The sequence below is a fragment of the Parus major genome, chromosome 2 (genome assembly GCF_001522545.3).
Source record: "Parus major isolate Abel chromosome 2, Parus_major1.1, whole genome shotgun sequence".
Classification (NCBI taxonomy): domain Eukaryota; kingdom Metazoa; phylum Chordata; class Aves; order Passeriformes; family Paridae; genus Parus; species Parus major.
Genome location: NC_031769.1, coordinates 127,690,798 through 127,717,997, shown reverse-complemented (window position 1 = coordinate 127,717,997; position 27,200 = coordinate 127,690,798). Strand labels below are relative to the sequence as shown.

General features: G+C 36.9%; 1 protein-coding gene across 3 annotated transcripts in view; it reads left to right on the top strand.

Moving 5' to 3' along the window:
• The window catches only part of RAD54B (RAD54 homolog B), a 62,480-nt gene that overhangs the window by 26,323 nt on the left and 8,957 nt on the right, over nt 1–27,200 (top strand). For all 3 annotated transcript variants that reach the window (XM_015617942.1, XM_015617943.1, XM_019005626.2), the window contains exons 4-10: nt 12,620–12,820; nt 15,861–16,148; nt 18,590–18,752; nt 19,442–19,667; nt 24,440–24,647; nt 25,183–25,322; nt 25,889–26,179. In XM_015617942.1, the coding sequence (XP_015473428.1) occupies nt 12,620–12,820; nt 15,861–16,148; nt 18,590–18,752; nt 19,442–19,667; nt 24,440–24,647; nt 25,183–25,322; nt 25,889–26,179 (1,517 nt within the window). The remainder of the gene's footprint in view (nt 1–12,619; nt 12,821–15,860; nt 16,149–18,589; nt 18,753–19,441; nt 19,668–24,439; nt 24,648–25,182; nt 25,323–25,888; nt 26,180–27,200) is intronic.

The window sequence follows — 27,200 nt, the reverse complement described above, 5'->3', positions numbered from 1 at the left end:
AATTTCATCTATCCAAGCAACTGGCTAGCAATCAGTCTATAATTTCATCGTTGCTACCTAATTAAGTTGCTTTTTTTAATTTCTGCTTCCCTCTGTAAGCTTTTGATTCTTGTGTAATGCTTGCCTTAGATGAGAATTCTTATCAGGTAAAAATGGTAAGAGAGAATACTCCAAGACTGGGAGAGATTGCTTGTATCTAGTTGTACTTGTCATACCTTTGTTTTCTAACATTTTCCACTTAACTAGCTTAAATTTATTTATTTCATTTATATGTCTACACATTTTCGGACTTTGGATTATTTCTCCCCATACAATGAAAATGCATAAGCTTGAGCTTGCATACTGTCTTTGGGCAAACTTGTGCTCACTGGATTTCCAATAGTCAAAGCCATTAAGTTCCTCATAATGAAGTGATAGTTGTTTCTGAGTGTGAGGAAGAAACAAATAATCGTGCTATCCAGGCTGCCTGGCTAAGCTGTCTTAAAATTTCCTATGCCTTTTTTTAAACTGCTTTAGGATGCTTCCATGTCAATTTTAACTTCAGTAAAATACTAAAATGGCTACTCAAGAAGGTGATAAAATGTTGTTTTCCTAAGATGTTGATTAGTTTTCCATTTTCCCTATGAAAATAAGAAGAAGCCTCTAAGAAGAACACTTTTAGTATTAAAATGCATTAAATACAGCTTCTCAGTGTGTATTCTTAACAAGTAAGACCATTATTCTGTTTTCAATATCCAGGTCTTAAATTGAGAAGTCTTACTGCCTGTGTCTTAGAGTAAAAAAAAAAGGTTTACAGTAGTTAAAATAATGTCTGTTAGCTGTCTGTATAACACAGGACTAAATTTCAATCATTCTGTGACCTCTGTTTCTCTGTTTTATCTCTGCTAAAACCAAAAGTATTTGCCTTGGTGTCAACCTGTGTGTAGTGATGCCTGCTCTTAAATGACATCCAGTTTGTCTGAGTAAAATTTTTCTCCATACTAAAGATGCAGTTTCCTGAAGTTCCACTGAATGCTAACTAACAGAATGTGAATTCTTCCTTGTAAAACCTACAGTTGTCTAGTGGAAAAATAGTTGAAAACCTTGCTTTTGATTCGTGTATGTGGGGAGGTGGATGAGGGTCAGAGAACCCAAGGAAAGCTCAGCCATCTGTAGGCATTGGCATTCCCCACTGCCTCTGCCTTTCTTCCATGCTGTGGGATTTTCACTCTGTTTTATCGTAGTGATGATGCAGAATGATTGTTGATGCATCCAAATATCTCTTTAGTATAACACCTTGTTTGACTCTGTATTACTCACACAAGAAGAGTATAGTATAATTTTAATTGAATACTTAATTAGCAGTTACTCTAAATAATTCATGATTTTTATTTGCTCTTTAACAAAACCGCAGACTTGGAAAATGCTACTGATTTTTTTTTGTATTTTCCATATGCAATTATATATTTTTTTGAACAGAAGTCATTGTTTTCTGGCCATGCCCTTTTGGCTCTTGATTTTAATTTATAGTTAGGCACAATAATTAGCATAATTTGACATAAATATCATGAAAAGATAATTCCACTGGCTTACATTGACTCTCCATATTTGGTTGACTTCAGGACCCAGTTTGGCTAAGGCTTCGTCATTTTGTTTACAGTATTCTGTGTGTCACCATTTGCTTGCTTTGTATGTTGTTGTAAGAGCTTGTCTGTGTCGCTAACACTTTCTCAAAATGTATGCATTTTCAAAGTTTGGAACTTTCTACATGCTTGAAATAAGTAAACCAGTTTATAAATACCTGATTTAAAGTTTTTCTTTTTAGCTTTCATTTAACAGAAGCAATTAGACAAAGTGTTTATCTAGTTTGGGGATGGGGAGAAGGGATGTTGGACTGCATGTGGTTAGATGCTACAATATTGTTTGTGTCCTGCATTGTACCTGATAAAAACTTGTAGTAGTGTCAAGTTTTATTTGTTATTAATCACTGAATATGTCATGTGAAAGAAGTAAGGTCACTTGTCCATACTATTAAGAATACCATTTTGTGAAGTCAGACATTTGTGTGTGGTACCTAACAGAGGTACAGGATTAAAGTAAGTATGTTACTATTGCTATTGCTGTGTTCTCTATTGCAATATGTCATTTGTTTTGGGCTGCACTCTGAGCCACCCCCAAACAAAATTGTAAGCACTGCAGGTTTCAACCAAGTAATGTTTGCATTGCTTTGCCAGTAGGTTGTACATGACAAGATGACCTTAGTAGCATTAACTCTCCATTTGGCCAAGCTACTTTGTGCTGTGTTACCTCCTTTCAGGCTGTAATGCCTGTGTTCTGTGTATGTGTTTGTTGATGACTCATCTTTTTCCTGTGAAACAAATTGCAGGGAGAATACTCTGTTTAGCATATATTGAATTTTTATAATCTTTCCTTTGCAGTGTTACAGTTTCCCTGTGCTTTTGAAAAAAGTACTTGAAACTTGGCATCAAGCTGGTCTTTGGTCATTCCTATAAAACCTCAGTCAAGTTTGTCTTAATTTGTTAATCATTAACAAACACAGAAGGTGGTCATTTTCAGAACAAGTTTGTTACACTTTGGATATAGTCCATAACAACTGATTCTTAGGGAAGCCTATCCAGCCTGAGCACATTGCACTCTTGAGAGTGGATCAGGAAGTTCTCAGCTGTGAACACCTTGAATGAAAGCAAGAAAATGTGTCTCCAGTTTTGCCAGTAATGGCACAAACAGCCTCAGTGAGGAAGCCACTTTGTTTAGATCCAGAGGGTGGCAGATGACAAGAATCTTAAGCCCATATGCCCATCTTTCAGGACAGTAAGGATTTCAGGGCTGTTGAACTGTCCAGTTGGATAGGTAAAGGCCCAGCTCTTTTGCAAAAAGACCAGCAATAGCCTGGAAAATACAGGTTGCATCTCTGTGATTCAGAGTGCTGCATAGTGTGTGTGCAGAAAAGGCCTGGACTAAGTTCATTTAGGGAATTTAGCCTTCACTGTTTTTTATAATTATTTCTGCTAGATAAAATAAATTCCTTTCAGAATATTTTTTGTTATGTAACTGTACATGCTAATTTGCTGTACTTGAGTTTTGAAAATACACAGTTCCTAAGTAAACTTCTGAGATGGCACTAAAGATGTTTTTCAGCAGTGTAGAACTTAAATATATTTGGAGAGTTTCAGCTACTTTAGCTCTGAAGATCTAGTGGGCATCTCTAAAGCTTGTTTTCAGAGGAAATAGAGATAAATTTAATTTTTTCTAAATTTCATCCTTCTGAGTGTGCCCATGCATATGTTCACAGGCCCAGCATGAGATACACATAGGGGCAGTTGATAAGAAGAGCTGCATGTGCTGCAGAGGCTTTCCAGAGACACCAAGGGTCAAAGCAGTCCTTTGGGAATAGCAAGTAGAGCCGGTCTGCTGATGGAAAGCTGCCACATCTCCATGTCTTCTAGCGTTTCCTTATATAAGTGGTCAGCTCAGGACCAAAAATAGGCAGGGTTGACATAAAGTAGGCTCTGTTAAAGGCATCCTACATGGAATCATCTTATTAATTTGCATTGGAATTTCTATGCAATTTAAGTTGTATTCAGTTTTCTTACATCCAGACCCAGCAAAGGCAGCACAGTAAACACCTTGTACCTCCACAATGATGAATTTCTTTTCTTCCCTCCTTCATTTTCCCTGTTCTGTTTTGCTTTCCTAGTAAGAATTACAACTAAAGCTTAGGTTTTTGTGTTTGGGCAATAAATATTACTTTTCTGCTTGGACTACTGAATGGATTACATTTATGTAAATCAAAGTTATGTAACTTGATTTGGAAAGATTACTTTTTCCCTTTCCAAATATTTCGTCAGCCACTCTGCAAGTAATCATTGCTGCATAACACATGAAAATTCTAAAAAATATGACTCATCCTTTGTGTGCCTCTTCCCAGGGTAATGTCATAAATTTTAAGCAGTCCTGTTTAAATAATTTAGGACAGGAATATGTTGTGTTTCTTGCTTGTGACAGTGGGCACAAGTTTTATTGATTACTTGTATTTTAAGGACTCTACTGTAATCCAGGGAAATCAAAGATAGCCATTAACAAACACAAACAGGACATTAAAAGTGTTTTTACTTCCAGTATGTGCTAAAACAGATGTTAATATGAAGAATATGTAATCTTAATAAATCCCTTTCTGCCTGCTTGCTTTTTTTACAGATCTAAGTCTTCGCATTTTAGAAACAGAGATTTTGAACAATACATAAATAGTTTTATTTTGCTTAAAAAAATGACAGAAGTAATAAGAAATGCTTAAGAGAATGTCAAACCGCATAGTTTCAAAGTCCCACATATGGGTTTAGCTGAGTACCTTCCATTTACATTTAAACACAAAAGGATGAGCACTTATATCTCTGCAAACTGCTTCCAAAAATGACTGCTTTTTGAGAAGGCTACAATTAGCCTGTGATTGTGTAACAGTCTATTAACCATTTTTAAATAATGTGGGTTTTTTGATAATTTAAATATTTTGAATATTTTCATATCACATTTACATTATAATTTATTGCAATACCATTTAATATTTACAGAACCGAAGAATAAATTTTGCTTTCAGGCATCACTTCTGCATTTATTTTTTGAGGTAAAAACCCCTTTACTTGACAAAATAATCACAACAACTTTCAATGTGGATGGCAACATTAAGAAGTATAGTAAACAGTCGATTTGGATGGCATTTGACTGGTTCCAATGTTTTACCGAGTTGATCTGGCTCACTGCACCGAATGATGCCTGCAGCCTTTTAGAATTCTCAATGATGCTGCTTTTTCCTTTGATAATAGGACTTGCACATCTATTTCTGTGGACCTGACAGAAGCTTTCAGCTTAGTTCATTAAATTTTTACAGTGAAAGCTGGAGTCAGTTGGAATTTTAGACAGCTGAGAGGTTTAGGAAGAATAGTTTTCTGCAGTGGAGCTGTAATTTTGAAAGTATGTGCTCTCCATCCTCCTTCCTCTACAGCTGTTTCATTAAATGGTGATGAGAGGATTGTTCCTACATGTTTGAATTAAATACATATACCAGCTCTGTTACTGAATATAGAAGGTTCCTATTTGATAATAAAGGTTACATACTCAAGTGTTCAAAAACTCACAAACAGCACAACCTGAACCACGTTTCACATTCTGTTGGGTATAGTCATTAAGTACATTATTAAGGATTGTATTTCTGTAGGCTTCCTTGCCAGTTCACAGAATGGACTTTGTCAACTCAGTGAGTCACTATTCAGTATTTTCTTTCCACCTCTTTGTTCAGTTATAGAGCTACGCCTTGTTCTCAGCACATTTTTCAAACTATTTTATTTAATTAGCTAATTTTTTTTCCTCTGGTGCTCATTGTGATAGTATCTGAGTGCCTACAAGATGTAATTACGTTTCACAACATCTTTGTGAGACAAAAAGTTGGTGTAATCTCCACTTTCTAGGAGATAAAGCGCAAGTTGAGGCAGGGAGAACAGCACAAAAAAGCCCTATTTTTATGGAAGGTGCAGACTGAATCATGAAAGCATTGTCTCAGTGCTTTAGGATACTGTGCAGTTAATCTTTCCCAACCACCACTTCCAGTTACACCCATGAGTGTTCACTCTTAGTACAAATGAGACTGAATCACAAGTCAGGTGCTTAGACAAATGTTTATTGCTGAAAGTTGGGGTTAAATGACTTTCTTTACATCACAGGGAAACTCCGGAAGACATGCAAGTAAAGTCCAGTTCTTTAAGGCATTATTCATCTTATCTAACCACAAGATTGGACTATCTGTCCTTGTAGCCTCGTCCATCCCACACCTTTTGCAGTTTACAATAAAGCAGTGCAGAGATGGCAGAGGCAACAGCAGCTTTTTCATGCCACTTTTCCTGCCTTTCCAGCATTCAGTTCTCTGCACTGAATGAGCAAGCGGTCCCATGGCAGTGTAGTGCAGCTTGTTTTCCCTAAAGACTTCATCATGAATGTATATGCACAATGGGGCAGATCAGGTCATTGGAACACCTTATTTTTGACATCTTCAAACTTTGCTTGACTTCACAACCTTAGAATTATTCACTTGATGGAAGATGGGTCATAGGGGTGGTGAGCAGGTGAGTAGCATGGTTTTGTACCACAAAGTTGTTAATCTTTTGAGTTTTGCAGCAAATTAACATTTCTAAACAGATTATTCCATATAATTTGATATTTTCATCTATGTAAGACAGTGAGGGTTGAAAACCTTATCTTTCCTCTTTAAAGTAATAAAGCAAACTACTTCATTAAGACATCACTGAATTCAGTGTAAACTATTAATATCAAGGCTTGCAGTGTTTGCCCAGTTGGTTTTGCATGTGTTTGCTACAGCAAAGAAATTGAAAGACTGAAAATTTTTCAGGTTGAAGAGCAAAAGGTACTGAGGGGACTTAAAGGAAAGTTCTGGGTCTTCTGCTGGTCCTAAACTCAGAGTTGATTTGGGTTTGTCTTGCAGGGAATGATCTGTGAAATGAATCTGGCTCAGGAGCTTAATTAGCTCCATCTCTTATGTTGCACCTAAATCTTCCATTGCAGCCCTGTTCATCTGTGGAGCATCTACCAAACCTGAGTCTGTAAAATTTTATAGAACAATGTAATAGTTACAGTATTTTTAAGTTTACTACCTTTAAGACCGCTGTGGTAGTCTTAAATATTGAATTAGGGAAAAAGTTGATGGATGGGGGAAATGGGCCTTTTTTACCAGAACGTTGTTTATGTGAGTGCCCTTCATGCCTTTGTGCGGTCAGTGCTCTTCTGTGCTCAACTGCTTGCCATTTTTTATGTGGCAGTACCATGTTGTCTTTAGTTGGTTTCTTTGGTTATCATTTTCCACTTCTATTTTCCCTGTCATTGGCCTAATCAGCTCCTGTTATCATTTTTTCCTCCCAAGTTGTCCTGTGATTTCCCTCAGTGTTTGCCAGCTGTACATTTCCATAGTGAATCTTGCATTTTGAGGGTCAGAGATGAGAGGCAGAAAGGTTATTTTTGCACCACCTCCTACTCAGAAAATTCCAACTCTATCTGGTCATTGACTCATACTGGACCCCAATCCCAGTCTGCCCAAGTGGTTTTTTCCCCAACCATCCTCCTAACATATCTTGTTGCCTTCTTACTCTTTTACTCCCTGTCTGGTTTCTAGCCTTTTCCTGCATGCTTTGCTTCCAGCTCAGACTTCCAGTCTTTTACCCAGTTGCAAATTTTCCACTGGTTCAGCATCAAACTTCCTTTCCAGCAATTGTCTTCCTTGTCAGGCTTCATCTCCAAAATTGCTTTTCCTTGTCCCTTCTGCCATCCTTACTTGTTTGGGGCCAGGAGAGGGAAAGGTGGTCTGAAGGAGAGGACTGTAGAAAAATTCCCTTCTGGAACTGTGGAAGGAACTTAACTTTGGTCTGAGCAGTGAAAGCTGTGACTACTACAGAGAAACCTATTCTCAGCCTCAGTTGGAGCATGTCCAGTGTGTAATCCTCAAGAAATTAAGCTGTAGAGACTGTGAAAACTGCATTTCTTTCTAAGAGAGTTGTTTAGCTTTCAGGAATGGAAAAAGTTTTACCTTAGCCAAAAAAAAAAAAAAAAAAAGGTGTTATCTCCTCCACAGATTTTGAGATTCTTTTCCAGAGTATTGAGTTAGTAGAGTTTCTACAAGGAATGAGAGTTCATTGTAGCTAAGAGTGGATTCATCTGTGATTTTTTTTCTTTTATATAGTGATTTTTCTTTCAGCGCCAATTTTTATGGACATTGTGCATGTGTGTGAATATGTGTGCTTAACCTGAGACAGCTAGCATGGAAGATGTACTATGGACTCATGAAGGCCTGGCAAAGTTACTAGCTTTGTAAAATAAAATCTACTAAAGGAAATCCCCAAGGTATTGCATGCTTAGGAATTTAGAAGCCAGTTTGATTGGCATTTCAGATTATTAAGTGTCTTTGAAACAGAAGTTTAAAAATATTAAAAATATTTTAAAAATTTATCATTTGCATTTTTGTTTTAAAATAATTTTGGATTTAGAACAATGATTTGTTTTCCAAGTAAGATATTCCTCCTTGAAATATCAGTCTGTATGTGATTTTGTTATCTGTGCTCATACATGCAAAATTAATTACAAATACATTTTGTCTTGGAAAGAGAGGTACAAAGCACTGGGTTTTAATGAAATTACTCTGAAATGTAATCCCAACTGTCATTGATTCCTGTAGGTTTAGGGCAAGCCTTGACTCTTACTGTTTGCACTCTTCCTGAAGTCTCACAGAAGTCCCATGGGAAGAATTATTACATATTTTTCCATCTTGGAGGCCCACTGATATACATTTACATGTTAGCATAGTATTAAGTTTATGATGAGACTGAAATAGCTTTGCAAGTGAAAGATAATGCTATCTGACTCATATTTCTTTAAATATTCCTGGGATATCTTAGGAGTGTGTGACATATAGATCTTTCATAGGCATCTAGACATTTAACTGCTATGTAAACGTCTGTTCTCAAAATGTTATGAATTAATTCAATTAAGGAACTTTTCAATTACTTCCTCTGCTCAGAAGAAAGAGATGATGCTTGCTCCATGGAGCGGACTGATGGCACCTGAGCAGAGTCACTGCAGAGGCTGCAGCAGAGCACTGGCATTGAGTTTGGTCTGTGATTCATTCAAAGTCCCAGTCTTCTTTTACTGAACTTCAGATTTTTTTATTTTCTTCCCTCTATTTCTTAATTGTTCCCTAGTGTTACAGAGTGAACCTGAATCAACGCTGTCCTCTCTAAGCTGTAATTTTTGCATTGTGACAGTACTTTTTATTGGGAAGATCCAGCGCGGTTGAGGGAAAACTTGCCAGTCATTTTATACATGCTTACGTCATGGAGGTTCAGGTGTGGAGGTGATGGGTAACACAGGACCCATGGCTTTAAAATCACCCCAACCTAACAGTAGCTTCTAGAAGAAAATGGGCAGCCTCCCAGTCTCCTTGGTCCAAAGTCTACATACCCCTTCCCCATATTGACTGTAGCTGGTGCTGGGATTCATTGAGCTGGCTTTCTTGCAGCTGGTGGATGAGAAGCAGAGTGGGAGAGGGAAGGAGAGGTGAGCTCGTGGGCTTTGGCAGCAGCCTGCAGTTGGATGGGGTTAAGCCATCCATTAAACCACACCCAGGCCAAGGTGCCAGTGCCCAGCTCCTCTCGGCAACGCGTGTGTACTTACGGTGCTGCAGCCCACAGTGCCCTGGAAATGAACGCTTGAGTTACCTTGGGTAGTTTTCATAATGCAGCTGCTTTCTTGCTGCATTGGGAGTAACCTAACACACGTAATCGATGCATTTTCTCTAAATCCTGCTCATCAGAAACTGGTTAAACTAGTTTGCCATTGGAATGTTCCCCTTCCCCTCTCCTGGATCCCGTCCTGATTTCTGTAAATCATCACCTTCCTGAGGCTGCTGAAACTTTTCCTCATATCAGTGAGGCTATGAGGTTTATATCTTGAAACCTAAGCTCTTGTTTTCTCAACCTCAGAGAGAAAGCTTTATTTGTGGAAGCTTTTCAGGGCCTTGTTAGCCATGTCTTTGAAGTTCCCAAGCCCTTCCTTTGGGGGAGAGCCATGCCTCTTGCTACTGTTTCTTCATGGTAAAGCAAGCCTCACTGCCAGGCTGGGCTTTTGACTCGGAGAGAAATGAGTGGGCATGATTTCCTGATGTTTTTCATACCATGGTGCATGCACGGTTGCGGTTACTTATTATTTTCACTCAGAACTGATTAACAGCAGAGCTCAAAAGGTACAGTTGCAGTTTGTCTTCCAGGGTGGAGGCAAATCCAGCTCTATTTCAGATACTGTCTGTGGTCTCTGAGCAGGGGGTTTCTGTTGAATCCACTGCTCACTGTACCCCTATATCAAACACTGAACTTTGTTCCTGTGCATAATGTACCATTCTTGTTTCCATTCCTGAAAAGCTCATGACGCTGCATTTATTGAATCTTAATATTTTGCTATTGCGCTGGAATAATCTGAAATAATAACTTTAAATAGGTGTGAAGCTGAATACAAACAAAATGATAAGATAAAAAGAAGGTTGAATGCAAGTACCTAATCAGCATTGTTGGTGAATAGGTTTAGGTTTTCTATGCAAGGAAATTATATGGAAGATAATTTTAAGAGGATGTAATTACTTTTACATAAAAATATTTAATTAAAAAAAAAAACACCTTACACTTTATTTGAAACTATACTGTAGTTATTGGTAAAAGGAAGATCATTTATGTAGCATAGAAACAAATTGTTATTGCATATTTCTGTAAACAGAAGTTATGGTAATTCTGAAGACAAATTGAGGGAAGAAATCTGAACATATAGCCTCTGCAGAGGCTATAATTTTTCATTTTCCCCATAGGAACATGGTAGTATTGCATGGAATATTGGAGCCCAGTTTGCTTCTTCTGGGGACAAGTCACTTTGGAAATATTTTTCAGCAAAAGTCACTATTTATAACAAAAGGTTATAAATTTCCAGCTTTGTTTCTAAACTATTGGCTTCCTAATTATTTTGAATAAAGCAGTGATAAAAAAAGTTTGAACACTTGTTAGTGACTCGAAAGTTAAGCTACTGGTGATTCAGATAATACCTCAGGATGCCTTGAGTAAAAGAGCAATGACCATAAAACAGATCTCAGGGGTCACCAAACTTATGTGGGAGGTCAGTGAAGGAGACAAAGAAGTGGTCATTTGTTTATGGATGGCCATCCTTCAAGAGAGAAGAAAATTCTACAGTGAAATCTCCATTTCTTGCAGTAATAATTTAAAATCTTAGTATTAGGAAAATAATTGTTGATTAAACTAAGAGAATCTATTTGAAAAACAAAAAGAAAAACAACTTGTATTTATCTGTTGATTCAATTTGCAATTAGAAGCTCAATATAGAATAAAATTAATCTTTTGCAAGGTACAGGTTTTCTCTCTTCCCCCCTCTCTCTTTCACTTCTCTATGTCTTATCACTTGTGATTACTGAAGATTCAATAGAGCCTTTTAACTCTTTTTACAGAGCTGCAAGGACTTTTTTGTTACTGTCTGGTTAATTTACCAAAATTCATCTATAAAGAATTCCCTACATTTCAAAAATGTTCTGTTCCATATTCTTATCCTTCTGTGAAATGCCAGTGTTCAGTAGCTGCTCTGTGATTCCTTGGAGATGGGGACACATCTGCTGCATGAAACTACAGATGTTGGCTAATGCACTGAAGAAACATCTATGTCTGGAAAATCCTGTCTGCTTTAGGCACTGCATTAGCATAGTGTTCTATACAGACAATACAACTTCTGGAGTGTTTTGGAAAGAAAATTCAACTTAATAAATACAGCATTTTTCGTTTAGATAATACCTTTCTTGTAAACACTAGTCTGAAAAATTACACTCATTTTAGGCGTGTAACTTAGAAGTATTTTGCAGTTTTAAGAATATGTAGACTTGATGTAGAAGCGGTAAAGCTGCTCCTTTGTTGGACTATTACTGTGAGCAAGAATTTCTTCTTGCTGCTTCTCCTTTAAATACCAGCACACTTGCAAATTTTGGAAAGGTTAGTCTGTGCCATAAGTGCTTTTCTGTAACAGATTTGTATAGTGTTGAATCCCAGATGGAATCAATGGAGCAAACCGATTTAAGCTTTTAACCAGCATGCAAGGGTATTTTAATGAAAATTAGTCTGATTTTCCTTTTGAAGCTGTGCATGTGCTGAAAAAGAATGCTGCAGATATTCCTTTAGGTAATGCTGGTGACTTCTCTACCATTACTTGTCTCAGATTGCTAACTCTTGGAAGCATGTGTTTGTTCTTAATAGATGTTATAATCAACTGCTGTCCATTCTATTATCATTTCTTAACCTTATTAACCTAAACATTGCCTATTAATGTTTACATCCATGACACTTATAACTGCTGACTAATCTAAATCAATCTAAGCCTGGTAACAGTGTTTGAATTGGTGCATACTCAAGAGATGGTCTGTTTCAAGATTTTCACAATTACTTCTTTTTGAAGGGTATAAGGAAAGGAGTTGAAATTATATTTGGTATTATTACAGTTATGGTTATTCTGCCACTTAGTACACATGGTTTCAGCTCTGGATTTGGTTCCTGGACTCCTTTGTTCCTTTTTCTGGGTTCTATGTTCCTGTCCTTGCTTTCAGAACATTACCCAGCACCATCTCACGAGAACCCTGTTTTCATTTGCTCCTGTGGTCATTTCCCTTTTTCTTTTTTTTTTTTTTTCCAGCCTTTCCTTTTATTCTTTTCCCATTCTTATGGTGTTGTATATATGTCGAATTAGGAGGTCACTTAATTATGCAACAAGTAATCATATTTCCCTGGAAGTAGGTACTTTCTGAAACAATGTAATGTTGGTTTGTTTTGGTGTTTCAGGTTTTTTTTCAGGATGAGTCCGTATGTGATGTTCTGTCTCAATCCAAACTTACCTTAAGGACAGGAAATATACCACTTTGTTTATATGAGACAAAATGTATAGATAGTCCTTGATTTTTTTTTTGAAATGCAAAAGACTATACGCTTTATCAGGAGACCCTGAGATATTCTTTGTTATTTTATTTCCCTTTTAGATGCACTGTATTTGCCAACATCAAGGACTGCAAAGGAAGAAGCAGTTCAGGAAGCACCTGACTGCCTTGTGAAATATTTCAGTGTCGTGTGGTGTAAGGCATCAAAGAAAAAGCACAAGAAGTGGGAAGGCGATGCTATTCTTATTACAAAAGGAAAGTCAGTAATATTGAAAGATATGGAAGGCAAAGACATTGGCAGAGGTACTGTAGATTTGCATATTTGCTCAAGGGAACACCTGGCAGAAAATCACTGTGCTTTGAATTAACAGAGACCCAGCTCTTTAGATATTTCTTGATACCAATGGTGACCACAGGATAAAAAAAACAGTAGAGATTTTGGGTTTGCTTTTGGTTTGTCTTTTTTCTCAGGGTGGGGGGAAGACTGCAAAAAAGCTTTATATTTATTACATATAAGGCAGATGCATGGGGGAGGCTGGAGCAGGCTGAATAACATAATTCACAGAAACACCAAATGCTAGTCCAAAGAGAGGATCTGGAAATCAGCGGCTGTACTAATTCAGCAGAAATGCCAAATGAGAGATGAGTAGTTGATTTTGGTTGTTCACATAATGCAAAAGTGAAGGAGTTAAAATTAGGGAAAAAGATACAGGTAAGTTTCTTGTAGATATTCCAGTCAGCAGTAGGGCAATCAGGAATTTCAGACGTTGGATCTCTACTTTTCAGCCAGTCAAAAAGCTAAAAATACTATCTTTGTTGGAAAGACAGGCAAACAGCAACATTTTCCAGCCCAGCCAAAGTCAACTGTGTAGCAATTTTTAGTCTTGTAGTTTTAGCAGCAGCTGCTGCTGTAAGACATAGTTTGGGTTGATATCAGAGTTAAAAATAAGACTTGCAAACCATAGGCTGCCGTCAACTTGTAGCAGTAATTTTTTACTGAAAGCAAAGCAAGAATTAACTTTGCTAATGGAACCAAAGATATTCTGTAAGGGAGTACAGTACATTGGACAATGTTTCTGCGCAGCATAATTTGATTTATTTTAGGTCAGAGATGGCTTCTCTGCTCTTTTGTTATAATCATGACACTGTGAGCCTTGTTAGGACCAGGCAGTTTTGATTTGCAAATCAGTCTGTGGCTTAGAAGTTAATTTGAATTTATTTATAGCAAAGCAATATATGTACAGACTTGCTTGTTTTTAGAAAAGGCAGAGTGAAAGAGAGTAATGCCTGGAATGCATCAGCCACCACCCTGTTGTTCTTGTGTTTTTTCAAGTCCTGTCTTCTTGCATTAGCAGCAAACACAATAGAAAAATGAACATTGTGATTTTCTCTGGTACAAGTTTTTTAACCATGTTTGATGGTGTCAGAGAGCACAATACAAATGTCATTAGTGCTAACTTGCCCATTCAGAGTTGCTTTCAATCCTTGTTGATTCTAAGAAAATAATAAATTGACCAATTTAAGCAGTGTGAGTTTTGAATTTCTGCAATTATTTAGCTCACTGAGTGGAAAGGAAAGGTCCAGTAGTGGTGCTTACCTCCAAAATTGTATATAATACTGGGAAGTTTATAGTGAATGCATATGAGCCTTCAGGATTATTATTTTTAAATGGGAAGAAAAAGGCAAAGGAAGAATTTTTCTTTTTTTCCTTAGGCTTACCAGGGCTGGATCAAGGATGGCACAAGGGAACCTAAAATCAGCACAGACTATAGCTCATTTTTGAGGCAGCAGAACATCTTTCTGTTCTCCCCTGCAATGTCCTAATTCCTTAATAATGCATTGCAAAGAATTTAGGACGCGCTTCCTTGTAAATTGCTGTATGTTACAGAAACAGTTATTTCTGGCAGCTACAAAACAGTTGATCCTTCCCAGTTTACATCTACCCTTAAATCTTATCCTGTCTTAGAATTAGACTCTTCTGACCAGAATCTGCACAGGGATACACCTGTATTCAATATGTTAAGCGTGAAGCTATGTAGAGGTGATTAAAAAAAAATAAAAAGGAGAGCAAAGGAGATCATAAATGCTCTTTCTAAGCATCCTATTTAGGAAGACACATGTATTCTTTTGTGTTCAGGCTCTTCAGCTCTTTCCTGAAAGCAAGTGTTCCTTCAAGAGCCAAACGAGTTTTGCTGTGTGCTTTCTGAATGCTTTCAGAGGAGAGTAAGAAAAGTATCTCTCTTTCCCTTTTGGCCACTGTTTTTCAGCACTTGCTTCGACTGTGAAACACCTCAGTAATTTTTTCCTCTTAGAGGAATTCAAATGCAGACCTTCACCTTCCAATCTTTCACATTCCTAGAAGAGGCAGACCTGAGCTTTGCAAATAGCTTCCAGGAGTCTTTATATAAAGTGTTTGTTGGATAAAATGTGCCTTGGGAGGCCTTGCTTCTTTCTTCACAGCTGAGTGATTTAAGTGGTGGCCTACACAGTCATGCCTTTTTTTTTTTTGTTTGTTTGACCTGACTGAGGATCCAAGCCTGTTTATCCAAGTTTACACAAATTCATCATTTGAGGTGAAGAATTCTGAAACAGAGATGTGGCTTTGACCTCTCTGAATTAAGAAAATAAATTATATATGTCCTCTGTTTCTTATGTGAGAGCTTCAACCAATAGAATGCTGTTTAAAAGAAGGAACCCCCACTCTTTCCTACACTGTTGTCTTAAAAGGAAGTGGCAGCTGTAGCTGTATTTTGTAATGAGACCAGTAATATTTGTTGTAGCTGCACTGAGAATGCCCACCTGACTGAGCCCAACAACTATGGAACTTACTCATAAATCTTGTCAATAAATCAGAGCAAGTTCCAGAGCATATGTAGAAGTGAAGATTTCAGATGCATCTGAATCTTTAAGTGTAAAAAAACTAATTTAGAATTATTTTAAAAGTGGAATACACTGTTTAGATCAATAGAAGGAGGAGTTAGGAAATTTCTTTTGGGGCATGAAAGAAAGGGAAAAATATATAGGATGGTTATTAAGGCAAACTGCTGTTTTTTATCATATGGGGCTAATTTTTAAAAGTTCTCTTGAACAGTTGTTTAATGTTCAGTAGATTTGGTTGGTGATGAGTATGACTGAGTCTTTGCTCATATACTTTGCTATCTAATTCTGATTATTAGCACTCGCCTGCCACTCTGTTAAGGACATAAAGGCGTTGTGTGTAACAATTAAATGCTTCAGAATCAGTTACTTTTTCACAGTTTTTCCTTCCTGTGGATGAGTACTGGTGTTAAGGAAGTAGTACGTGCTGTGTTGTCTTAATTGATTCATTTTTATGTTCTTTTAGGTACTGGATATAAAGCAAAAGAGCTAGACAATCTCAATGAAGGTCAAACACTGATCGTTGGCGGAAAAGAAATTGAAGTGATGGGTGTAATTTCAGCAGATGATTTCAGCAGTGGCAGGTGTTTTCAGGCTGGAATAGGGACTCATGACACAGATGCAACTGCATTATCTCAGACTAATACAAAACCATTCTGTAAACCATTCAAAAATGTCTGTCAACCCAGTACTAAGGAGAATATGCTCAGAGATTCTCAAAGCTGCAAACCTCGCCATGATCCAAACGCTTCAAGTAAGATTGAAATTTTTAAGTTACTTTAAACATCATCTGGCTCTCAAGAAATATTGAATGTGCAACCAAAATTTTCATGTTGGTCAGTGTATTACTGAAGTATTTCTTCAGTAATTTCTTCAGAGATACAGTAGTAGTGTCTAACCATGTTAGGATTTTGTCATGTGTGTTCTAACTAGTGAAATACTCTGCACTGCATAGTTTTTCATAGTTTCGTTACAGGTGGCTGTGGAAACACATTAGTTTCTGAGAGTTTTGCCAAGGAAAATGAGTTTACTGATCATACTAGAAGTTCTAGATGAGTTCCAGCTTTCCACTGGGGTCAGTGAAATACAGCCATAACGTGGCAGTGCAGTAGTTGCAATGGAGGATCAGTAATAGAAAAGTTGTGCCACTTTGAGAGAATTGCTTCTGTCAGTGCCTGATCCTTCACAGCCAGTGAGTGTAACTAGTGTACACAAACTCAACCAGACATGTTTTGGAATAAATGTTTAGTTTTATAGTGCTAGAAGTTCTGTGTGCTGAAGAGCCTTAAGAGTTCACATATTGTGTAGGAACAGGCTGGTTAAGCAGTTGTGTAAGAGGGAGCCTATTAACATTTGATAGCTGCAGGAAGTGGTGTTGATTATCTAAGCAGAAATATTGTTTTGTCTACAAACCATTTAGGAGCTATATTCTGCTGGTAGCTCTATCTTTTAGATGGAAGATAAAAGATAGATAAAAGATAAAAAATATGTTGCTAAGCAGAGCAATGCTTATTTAAAAAAGTACAACTTTTTTCTGCATTCTTACTATAATACCTCAATTCGAGTTCTTACCTCATATCTTGGTACTATGAGACTTTTTGAAGCTGTTATCTGGCTGCTATGTAAATAAACAATGAAATCTTAAACAAGTGGTAATTAATGATATCACTGGCCCTTTTGTAGAACATCCTTATTAACACCAGCTTCTGGTCTTAATTTGAGTACATTTTATCTAAGAATGTTCCTTCCTGAGGCTGCAAGAAGATGCTGCATTAGCATTCTAACCAAAAATCTGACCAAAAAAAGCCAATATATTCAGCACGTAAATTAACTTCTCTGCTGTTTCTGCACCAGTTTGTTAAGAACTTACATTTTATTCTAGTTGTCTTCTGTGACTTCAGGTGAATTTGAATACCTCCTGTCAGGTTTCGGGAGCTCTCAACGCTTTAATAGGCTGGACTCTCTCAGTCTTTAGGTTTGCTTACACAGGAGAATCATGTTATTTAATGCCTGATTGCATAATCTCTTGCAGCAGTTACTGAGATACTTTACAAGACCAGGACCTTGATATTGGAACAGTCAGAGGTTTTCATGTTGAAGTCTATGATTATAGTTGATTAAAATGTAGCTTCTACAGAATGGAAAGCTGGCAGAAGAGAGCACAGTGACAAGGATGTAAAGCTATGTCTTCCACATATGATTTCTAAGCTTTTAGTCCAGTGTTTATCCAAGCCTTGTTTGTTCTCATTTTCATCCCAATTTTTGTCAGAAAAGTCGTATTTTTGTCACCACTGGCTCTTAAATATATACACCTTTCAATTTGATTTAGTCCATCAGAACTCAGCTGGCTTTTTGTCAGTAGGAAACAAAATCTCCCTGACTGATATAAGCCTTCAAACAACTTATTCCCATGAATGAATCAGAATAGATCTACTCTAGTGTCATAAAAATACCAGAAGCCATAAATTGCTTACTCATTCTGTCCTCTGACAATACAATTTTTCAGTGAAGGTGTGTAGCAGCAGCAGAAGCAACCCAGTATGGATATTGTCTAGCAAAAGTGTAATGTTTGTAAACAGATTATGGCAAGCAAAACTGTTATTCAGATGTTGCTTAATGCTTCATTCTCTCTTTGCCTCTGTATGTCTTCAAACTTGTCAACTTCTTTTATTCATGCACTCTGGCAGTCTTTGTCAGCTTGCATTCAATTCTTCCTTATTTTTCTTTAGTAATTCAGTGGCTTTTATCTTTGTTTCTTGGGCAAAGAAGTCTTCTCTACTGCAAGAATATCCCCTTGAAATGTGGTATTTAGATTTTATGTGGGTCCCTGTTCTGGTTTTTTTCTTAGACTTTCAATTCAGAAGTATTTTGGAACTTCTAACTTAACTCTATGAATTCAAAGCATCAAGCAACTTTTATTAGGTAGGCAGTTCCACCTCATCAGAAAAAAAACCCTCGTATTTCTCAGTTTATCAACTTTACCTTTGAGAAAAATACAAACTATTTGGAAAACATCTTTAAAATAATGTTTTTATATAGAAGGCAATCTAGGTAATTATAAATGTATTTTCAGTCTGAGAATGTCAATATAAACAGTATTTTTAGCAGTAATTATATCACTGACTTTAACAGGTTTTGCTAACAGACTAAAAGTAATGCTTTTATGTAATACTTGATTATGCTTTGAACTTCAAGATTCTCTAGTTATGCCACGACCAAATGGAAGTCATCAGTGGATGTTCAATAAGGCTGGTTTACCTGTGGTGGATGTAGTTGTAGATCCTTACATTGCAAGTAATCTCCGCCCACATCAGAAAGAAGGAATTATATTTCTATATGAATGTGTAATGGGAATGAGGTAAGGTAATAATTGTCCTTTTGGCTTTTAATACCTAGAACATTTTTATGCTCATGTTTGAAATGTGACATTTTGGGAAGTTTTGAGCAATTGTTCAGTTAATTAATATTAGTAATTTTTTCCCAAAAGAAGCTGCACAAGTTTTTTCTGACCTAAATGTAGCATTACACTTGCCATGATTTTGCCAGATGTCATGAGAAGCTAGTGCACCCAAAGGCCTGTAATTTCTACATACCAAATTTTGCAAACACAAATATAATCAAAGCCATGCTGAAGAACACTGCTTTCTGGGATTTATATTTCATATAATTCAGAATTATTAATGTAAGTTATAATTCAGGCATTTAGAATAAAAAAGATGTTATTTCAACCTGTTAAAAAAATTACAGCATTGTTTTTGAAGGTCTTTTCTCAAGTAATAGATTCCTTAAGGTATTGGATAATAATTCTAGTTCTTAAAGCAGATTTAACCTTTAGTTTTAGAGGACTAATGAGTTACTGTAGAAAATGAGAATTTTCATTCTGAGATCTTGTAGTACAACTGAGTAAAAACCTACAGTAGACATAATAAGTATAAATAGGTTCTTTATACTTCAGAAAACAAGCACAGAAGCAAATCCTTAAAGCACCTGCGAATAGTTATAGATATGTGTTATAAAACGTTACCAGCACCTCATTACATCTTGCAGAGTTAGTGGCAGATTTGGAGCTATTCTTGCTGATGAGATGGGCTTAGGAAAAACCCTGCAATGCATTGCACTTGTCTGGACTCTTCTGCGTCAAGGGCCCTATGGATGCAAACCTGTACTAAAGCGAGCACTGGTAGTCACCCCCGGGAGTCTGGTGAAAAACTGGAAAAAAGAGTTTCAGAAATGGTTGGGAAGTGAAAGGATCAAAGTCTTTACAGTTGATCAGGTAAGATTTATTTCCAAAAGGGGATTTGGTCATTTTTGGCTCAAAATATAGGAATTATGGGGCTTTTTCCTCTTTTTTTTTTTTTTTTTTTAAAAAAAACCCAAACAACTAGAGACCAAGCCTAGTAATTATCTGTTAATATTTATTTGTAGTACTATATTTCTTCAGATAATTGTCCATATGGGTATTTTGCTGTCAGTCACCAGGTCATAACCCAAGCTCATGTGTAGCATATGCCTGTCTTATCTTTCCTCTGGTTTCACCTGTGGAGTTGTAAAGGTGGTGTGCTCCTCCCTGTACCTCTTCAGCTTAAGGAGTTTTCTGTTAGGTATCAAAGTGCACACCTACCCTTCTTTACATACCAAAGCATCTGCCTTGTACTCTTTTTCTATGGTAAGTTGCTTTTGTTGTGTACTGAAAATTTATGATTTGTTTTGGCTGCCTGTTTTGGGGTACTTCAGAAGGTTGTTCCCTTTACTGTCACTTTCAAGAGTTTCTGTTGGGATGATTTAAAGTCTCATGAGTTACCAAGCCTAGAGTCTCAGTGTTAGGTAATGAGACTGTCTCTTCTCATCTCTAGTAGAGTGCAGACAAGTACAAATCTTATTAAGAAGCAGGATGATACTGATCCCTGTCCCCTCCTAGAGTGAAGCTGTTCCTGCTGGTATTAACATTCACAAGTTCCAGGGAAGTGGAGAGCTTGTAGCACCTCCATTGGTGCTTGCAACAAAGATAAGGATACTTATATTCTAAAATTATTTTTTAATCTAATAATTCTGTACAGGTAGACTGATGAAAGAAATAACCTTCATTCTAAAGGTTATCCAATTCTTATATCAATCAGATTTGCCTTTAGTTTCTTGCATTATTCTTAGCGGAAGAATGAGCATTTCTGATGAAACAGAAGTTTTCAATGAAAGTTTACTTCTTGGTAGACTGTACAAAATTCTGTAACAATAATTATTTCTTTTGACTCATTATTGCCGAACTCTTGAAACTGCTGACCTTCCACTGAAGACACTGCATGTGTAATAGGTGCATTTTGCATCATTTTCTTTTATTACTGACTTGTTTCAGGTTATGGAAATGAATCAAACTGACTTGTCAGGAACAGTAATATAATACAGGTTAGGATGGGACATACGAAATTTCCTAAAAGAAATGGATACAAGGCAAAATAGAATATGGCAACATTTTAACCTAAAAGGCTAGTTAGAGATAATTAAACATTTTTTTTTAACAATATTGGGAGGAGAAAGCTTGAATTTGATTACAACTATTATGCCCCAAAATAACAGTAGCTTTAATTTTCTTTAAATCCAAATAACTTTAAAACTCTTACTCATTTTATTGGACCTATTTGATTGGGGACACTCAGCAGCACTTTAATGACTGTGTTCCCAAATACCACAGAATACACTGTCATGCAAAAGGAAGGCACAGTATGACTTGCCTGGGATATAATGAGGTATTTTAAAATAATTTACTGTCTATCTTCTTTGGAAAAACAGCAATTACTATACAGTTATTTCTCCAGTATAACTTAAAAGGAAGAGCTTGTCTCAAGCATTTTTTCTGTTCTTGTCTATAAGGAATGCATTCAGAGGACTGGTAGACTTTTAAAATGTTTTCCTCACTTTCACACTGAAACACCACAAACTGATCCTAACCCTTCAGTAATAGACTTCTTAAAACACCAGGATATTATCTGCTTTTAAAATGTGATTACAGTTTAATTATGTTAAAATGCAAATGCCATGTAGAGAACATTGCTTTTAAAATAAAGGCATCCCCACAAAGTTTGCTTTTAGGTCTTGTTAATTCCAATTATATGCATTTGCAATGTGTTTGAGAGAATAATTCTTTTATCTGTCTGCAGAGTATCACTTCTTACAGGAGTTGTTTTGATTTGGTTTTTAAGTCAAAATATCTGGAAAAATAATTAATTACAGGCCTACATTGCTTTATGATTAAACATTTTTGAATTTACATTTTACAGCTACATTGGATTTGAACTAGTGCAAAGAAAGCTCTGTTCAAATAGGAAGTCTGGGACATTATGGACCTTTAATACTGATTGACAATTGCTCCATATGTGGCTCCAGGCAACTGACTTAAACCTGTCAAGTCACTTTGGGTAATTGTTGAAATGGAGGCTGTAATATAGACATATCTTGCAGCCAGTTAAGAGTAGGAATTAATTACTTGAAATTAGCTTGTAAATTTATTTTAATTTTTCATCCATCATCCACTGCTGTTGTTACATACAATAGGAAATACATTATATTTGACTGCAGGAGGCTAGTAAGGGACTCTTCTGCTTTTTTTTTTTAAGGAATTCAAACTCTCCTGCACACCTGATATTTTTCCAAGGGAGGGATGTTGGTGGCTGTTCCCCAGTGCCTCAGCACTTTTCCCATCTCAGCTCACAGCCTGAAAGCGTAGGAAAAGAAAATGGTTTCTGAACCCTGGGCATCTTCTGATGCTTGACCATGTCAGGAGAAGTTCAGAGAGGCATTGCCTCTGTCTTCAAGACAATGTGGAGCCTGTATACTGGGCTGGGACAACACTGCGTCTTTCCTACAGGGCTCCTCTGTGTCTCTGTTCCTGTGTTGGGAAATTTTCTGCTCCTGTTTTTAAAATGGTAGTAAAAATACAACAAGAAAACAGGCAGTTAACTACAGTCCTGGAAACAACAGGAGAGCTCAAGTCCAGTCCCAAACAGCTGGAGAAATGGGTGCATATCCTTGTTACCTGGTCCTTACTACTCCTTGCTTCCTCCGATGTTCTGGGCCTCATCATGAGCAGAATGTGGGGGACTGAGCTGCTGCATCTTTGTGAGATTAATGTGCTGGATTCATCCCATAGATTCATCTGAATCGCCTGCTAGGAGGCTCTAAAGGTTGTGATAATTAAGTGGTGCTGCTCTTACAATGTATTACACCATCTGGCTGCAGACTTAGTTGTCTGTGTTTGGTAACTGATCTTGTTTGGAAATAAAAATACCTTCTAAGACTCTAGACTGATTTGCTTTCACAATTAAAGAGGTTCTTCAGCTTGTCAGCTGCACCCATAGCCTGCTTAGTTAGTAGACACTGTTAGGACATAGGAAGAAGCATTCAGGAAATTGCCATCTGGAGCCAAGTAGAAAGGTAAGGGACATGCCCACAGTAGATTTTTCCAGTTTTATGCATAATTGCAAGACAGGTAAACAATCCTAGTACATTTACAAGTCTGCACAGAAATGCAGCTGTTTCTAGGAAACTTTTTTGGAGGAGACTGTCTGTCCCATTACAGTGAGTATTTAGTGTGTCCATTTCCTTCGATAGACATGAAAATTCTTGGTGCCTTTTGAAGGAAAATGGCTTGAGCTTACTTCGTCACAGAAAGTGACCAGGTTTGTCAAGCTCAATTTGTCCTTGGTGAGTTTGTGTTGGCTTTTCCAGGCTTCATCTGATGTGTGATAGCTCCCATGAAGATTTGTCCCATATCTTAAAAGTTCCTCCTTTAAACCCTACTTGTAGATGGGGATGATGATATCCTTCCAGTCTTCTGGGACTTCCCCTGCTTTCCTTTGACTTCTCCAAAAGTTGTGCAGAGTGGCCTTGCAATGATGTCAGTCAGCTTTCTTAATACCCCTGGCAATGCCAGGGCTCATTAATGCCTAGGGGTCAAGCTCCTGCAATAGCTGACCCCCACTTTTCCTTCACTGACACTGGTGGGTCTTTACTTGCATTAGCCTGGATTTTTGTTCCTGGGGCGGGGGACCCGCAGTGCTGGTGAAGACAGAGGTGAAGAAGGTGGTCTGACTAATTCATCTCTCCTTTTTATTCGTGGGCCAATATTTTCCTTGAGTTTTACATACCTGAAGAGCTGTTTCATGCAGTTTTCGACATCTTTGGTTAAAATAATTTCTAGCTGAGATTTTGGTTTTCTGTCTGCATCTCTCCAGGCCCTGGAAATGCCCTTGTAGATCTCAACAGGTATTTATCCACATTTCCATCACTGGTAATGCTTTTGACTCAAACTTTGGTTTTAATTTTGACTCAGAAGCTTGCAGTTAAGCCAAGAGGTCTTTTCCTCCACCTGTTTCCCTTTTCTTTGAAGGAGATGAACTATTTTCATGCTTCCAGAAGAGCATTCTTGAAAAACTCCCAGCACTTGGGAGTTCCTTTGGCCTCCATGAAAGCTCCCTGCAGAATCCCTCCCAGCTGAGCTCTGAGCAAGTGGAACTTTGCTCTTCTAAATCTGATACCTAGAAACAATTCAATAGGTTAAATAATATTAATATAATATCATATTAAATAATATAAAATTCAGTTAAAAACTACAATGGGAATTCTGGTAGAATGTGGTAACTTCCTACTGGACATTACTGGACATTACCAGGCTGAGACCCAAAGTGAATGTACAAGGAGCTACCTGTGGCCCTTCATTATCTTGGCTTTAATTATTCATTTGAAGCTTAGCCAAATGCCAGCAGTGAGAAGCTATTACAGGAACTCTGTGTTTTTCACCTTCATGGTAATGTGTCTCAGAGAATTTGAAGGCTTAAAAGAATAATAAATTTTTTTTAATGAGGTGGTAAAAGTCTAAATTGCTGTATCAGATCTCTTCTGAAAATTAGGAAAGAATCAATAATCTTAAGTCATGAAGGAGATAGTAAATATCTTGTGTCATGTGAGAAGAAATTTCTGTAGTTACTGGATTTTTAAGGAATGTGATGATTTTTAAGGATGTGATCTCCAATGTATTTTCCTTTATTCCTGCAGGACCACAAAGTAGAAGAATTCATGGGTTCTCCACTTTATTCAGTTATGATAATCAGTTACGAGATGCTGTTGCGATCTTTGGATCAAATTCAGGCTGTAGAATTTAACCTCCTCATCTGTGATGAAGGACATCGTCTGAAAAATAGCACTATTAAGACAACTACAGCCCTTACTAGTCTATCTTGTGAGAGGAGAATTATTCTTACTGGTTAGTATCTATAGTTACTTCTAATATTTTTTTATGTTGATAGTGCTAGGTTGGGGTAAAAGAAAAAGATATTCTGAATACAGTGTGAGGTCAGTTGGAACTTTGGCAAAGGATATTAAATGAAGAAATCTCAAGTCTTGTAAAAACAGGTTATTTTCAATTTTTTTTTGGGAAAGGCAAAATTTGTCAGTCTTCAGGGGCAAGCAAGGATCCTTGGATCTTCTGTAAGGGAATCGGGACTCTATATACGCTCAGTGTTTTCCTTTGTACTTATTTAATAAAATTGATTTAGAATTTGACTCTTTAAATTCCTTTGTCAGAACAATTATATCTGCAGTCTGTTTAGTTAGGAGTACAGTATCTTGTTATTCATGGTAAAGTTTTAGATCAATTCAGGACTCTGAATAATTCACATTGAAATAAAACATCTGTTTTCAACATCCATTCCCAATATTAAACTCTGCATTCAATCTGTACTTCCATCAGTTCAAAGAAAAAAATAACCAATTTCAGAATTTTTTTTTCCTCTTTCAAGGTACTCCAATCCAAAATGACTTGCAAGAATTTTATGCATTAATAGAGTTTGTGAATCCAGGAATACTCGGTTCTTTATCCACATATAAAAAGATATATGAGGAACCAATTGTCAGATCTAGAGAACCTTCCGCAACAGAGGTATTTGGTTAAAAATTTCAGCCATAGAAAATTCATAGTAAAGTGAAATTTGCATTCTATGTAGTAAAGTGAAGCTTGGGACTATTAATAGTACCTGAAGCTTTTCACCTTCCTATTTGACATAAAGTCACTTGTTTTCCAAAGGGAGCAGAAAGAGAACATATGTTAAAATCACTTCATTTTGGCTGCCTATTAATTATCAGGCAACAATTATGCTTCCAACACCTGCATTCCTCAAAAGGCCATTTGCATTACTGTGTGATGATACTTTATTCATTCTTAGCTTCTTTACAGTACTGCAAGGTCTGCACACTTTCACTGCATCTCAAGAATATAATCCAAGGCTTGGATGTCATCTGGGACATTGTTTTCCTTTGTTTAAGACTTTAGAAACCAGACATAGGACTAATGCAGTGATACTAATTGGAGAAGAATTGGTCATTACAGTCCCAGAAAGTGGTATCATACTTTTAAAAGGTTATTTAAATACCTAATTAAAATCATACAGAACATTGTTCTGATGAAATGCAGGATTTTGTAATTAATTTTGTGCTTTGTTCTTTTAGGAAGAAAAGGAATTAGGAGAAAAAAGAGCAGCAGAACTCACACGCCTCACTGGACTCTTTATTCTAAGAAGAACACAGGAGGTTATAAACAAATTTCTGCCCCCCAAAAAGGAGAGCATAATCTTCTGCCGACCAACAGCTCTGCAGCTTGAATTGTATAGAAAACTGCTTAGTTCTCGTGTTATTACATCCTGTCTGCAAGGCAGGCTGGAAAATAGTCCACACCTAATATGTATAGGAGCTTTGAAAAAACTTTGCAATCATCCATGTCTTCTGTTTAAAGCTATAAAGGTATCTATTTGAATGGGGGTGTGTGCTTGCAGTTAGTGCAATTTCAGCAGACACAGGTAACTAAAACTGTGTTATCAATGTACATATTGCTTAAGATTATTTCCATACTCTCACGTACAACTTGCTCTAGGAAGACTGCTTTGAAAAGCACAAGTGGTAGGAAATCCTAATATACTCAGGAAAGGTATCTCACAAGTTTCCTCTTGCCTTGTGCTGTTTTCTCTTTCTTAATATATTTTCCATCTTAACCTTGTCTCTGAATATTTGTAAAAATACATATAAATGTGAATTTTACAAAGAACACTGTTAACTAGAGATTATTACTTTAGATTACTAGTATGTACTTTGCTGGTTTCTCTGAAACCTTCCTGTCCACATGATAATTTCACTTTTTCAGGCTTAATGACACTGCAGGCTCAAGGTGTCAGTGGTATTAGACGTCTCCATTACCACTTCTCCTGGGATTGTACATAAAGAAATGCTCTTATTCCTATAGGCAAATAGTATGATAGTTAGAACTTGGTAATAGTAACTTCTATGGCTGCTGGCTGAAGTCCAAGTAAGGTGGCTGAAAATGTAAATCTTTCTTATAAGACTTCATGACTTTGGTGGAACATCCATAGTGCAGTATCCCTGTAACTTTCAGCGCTGCCAAATACTTTATTTCATATACTTTTTATTTTTCATATACTTTATACTTTATTTCATGATATAAACATCAGAAACTTTTCATACACAAGAACACAAGCCTTTATTAAATATGGGGATGAAGAGGACTGTATGTGCACGTCATTTATGGCCATTGTGGTTTTGGCATTTGAGTGGTCTGGCTTCTTTCTCCCTGTGAAATATTGATTTTCTAAGTACAGCAAAATATTACCTTGTATTTCTGCTATTTCGTTGGTTTTTTCTTGCTAGCTTTTCTTCATTTCCAGTAGGATAACTTAATCTTAATGACTGTATTTTCCTAAGCAGAGTGAATGATTGGGAAGTATCATAACAAGATATTATGGGATTTAGA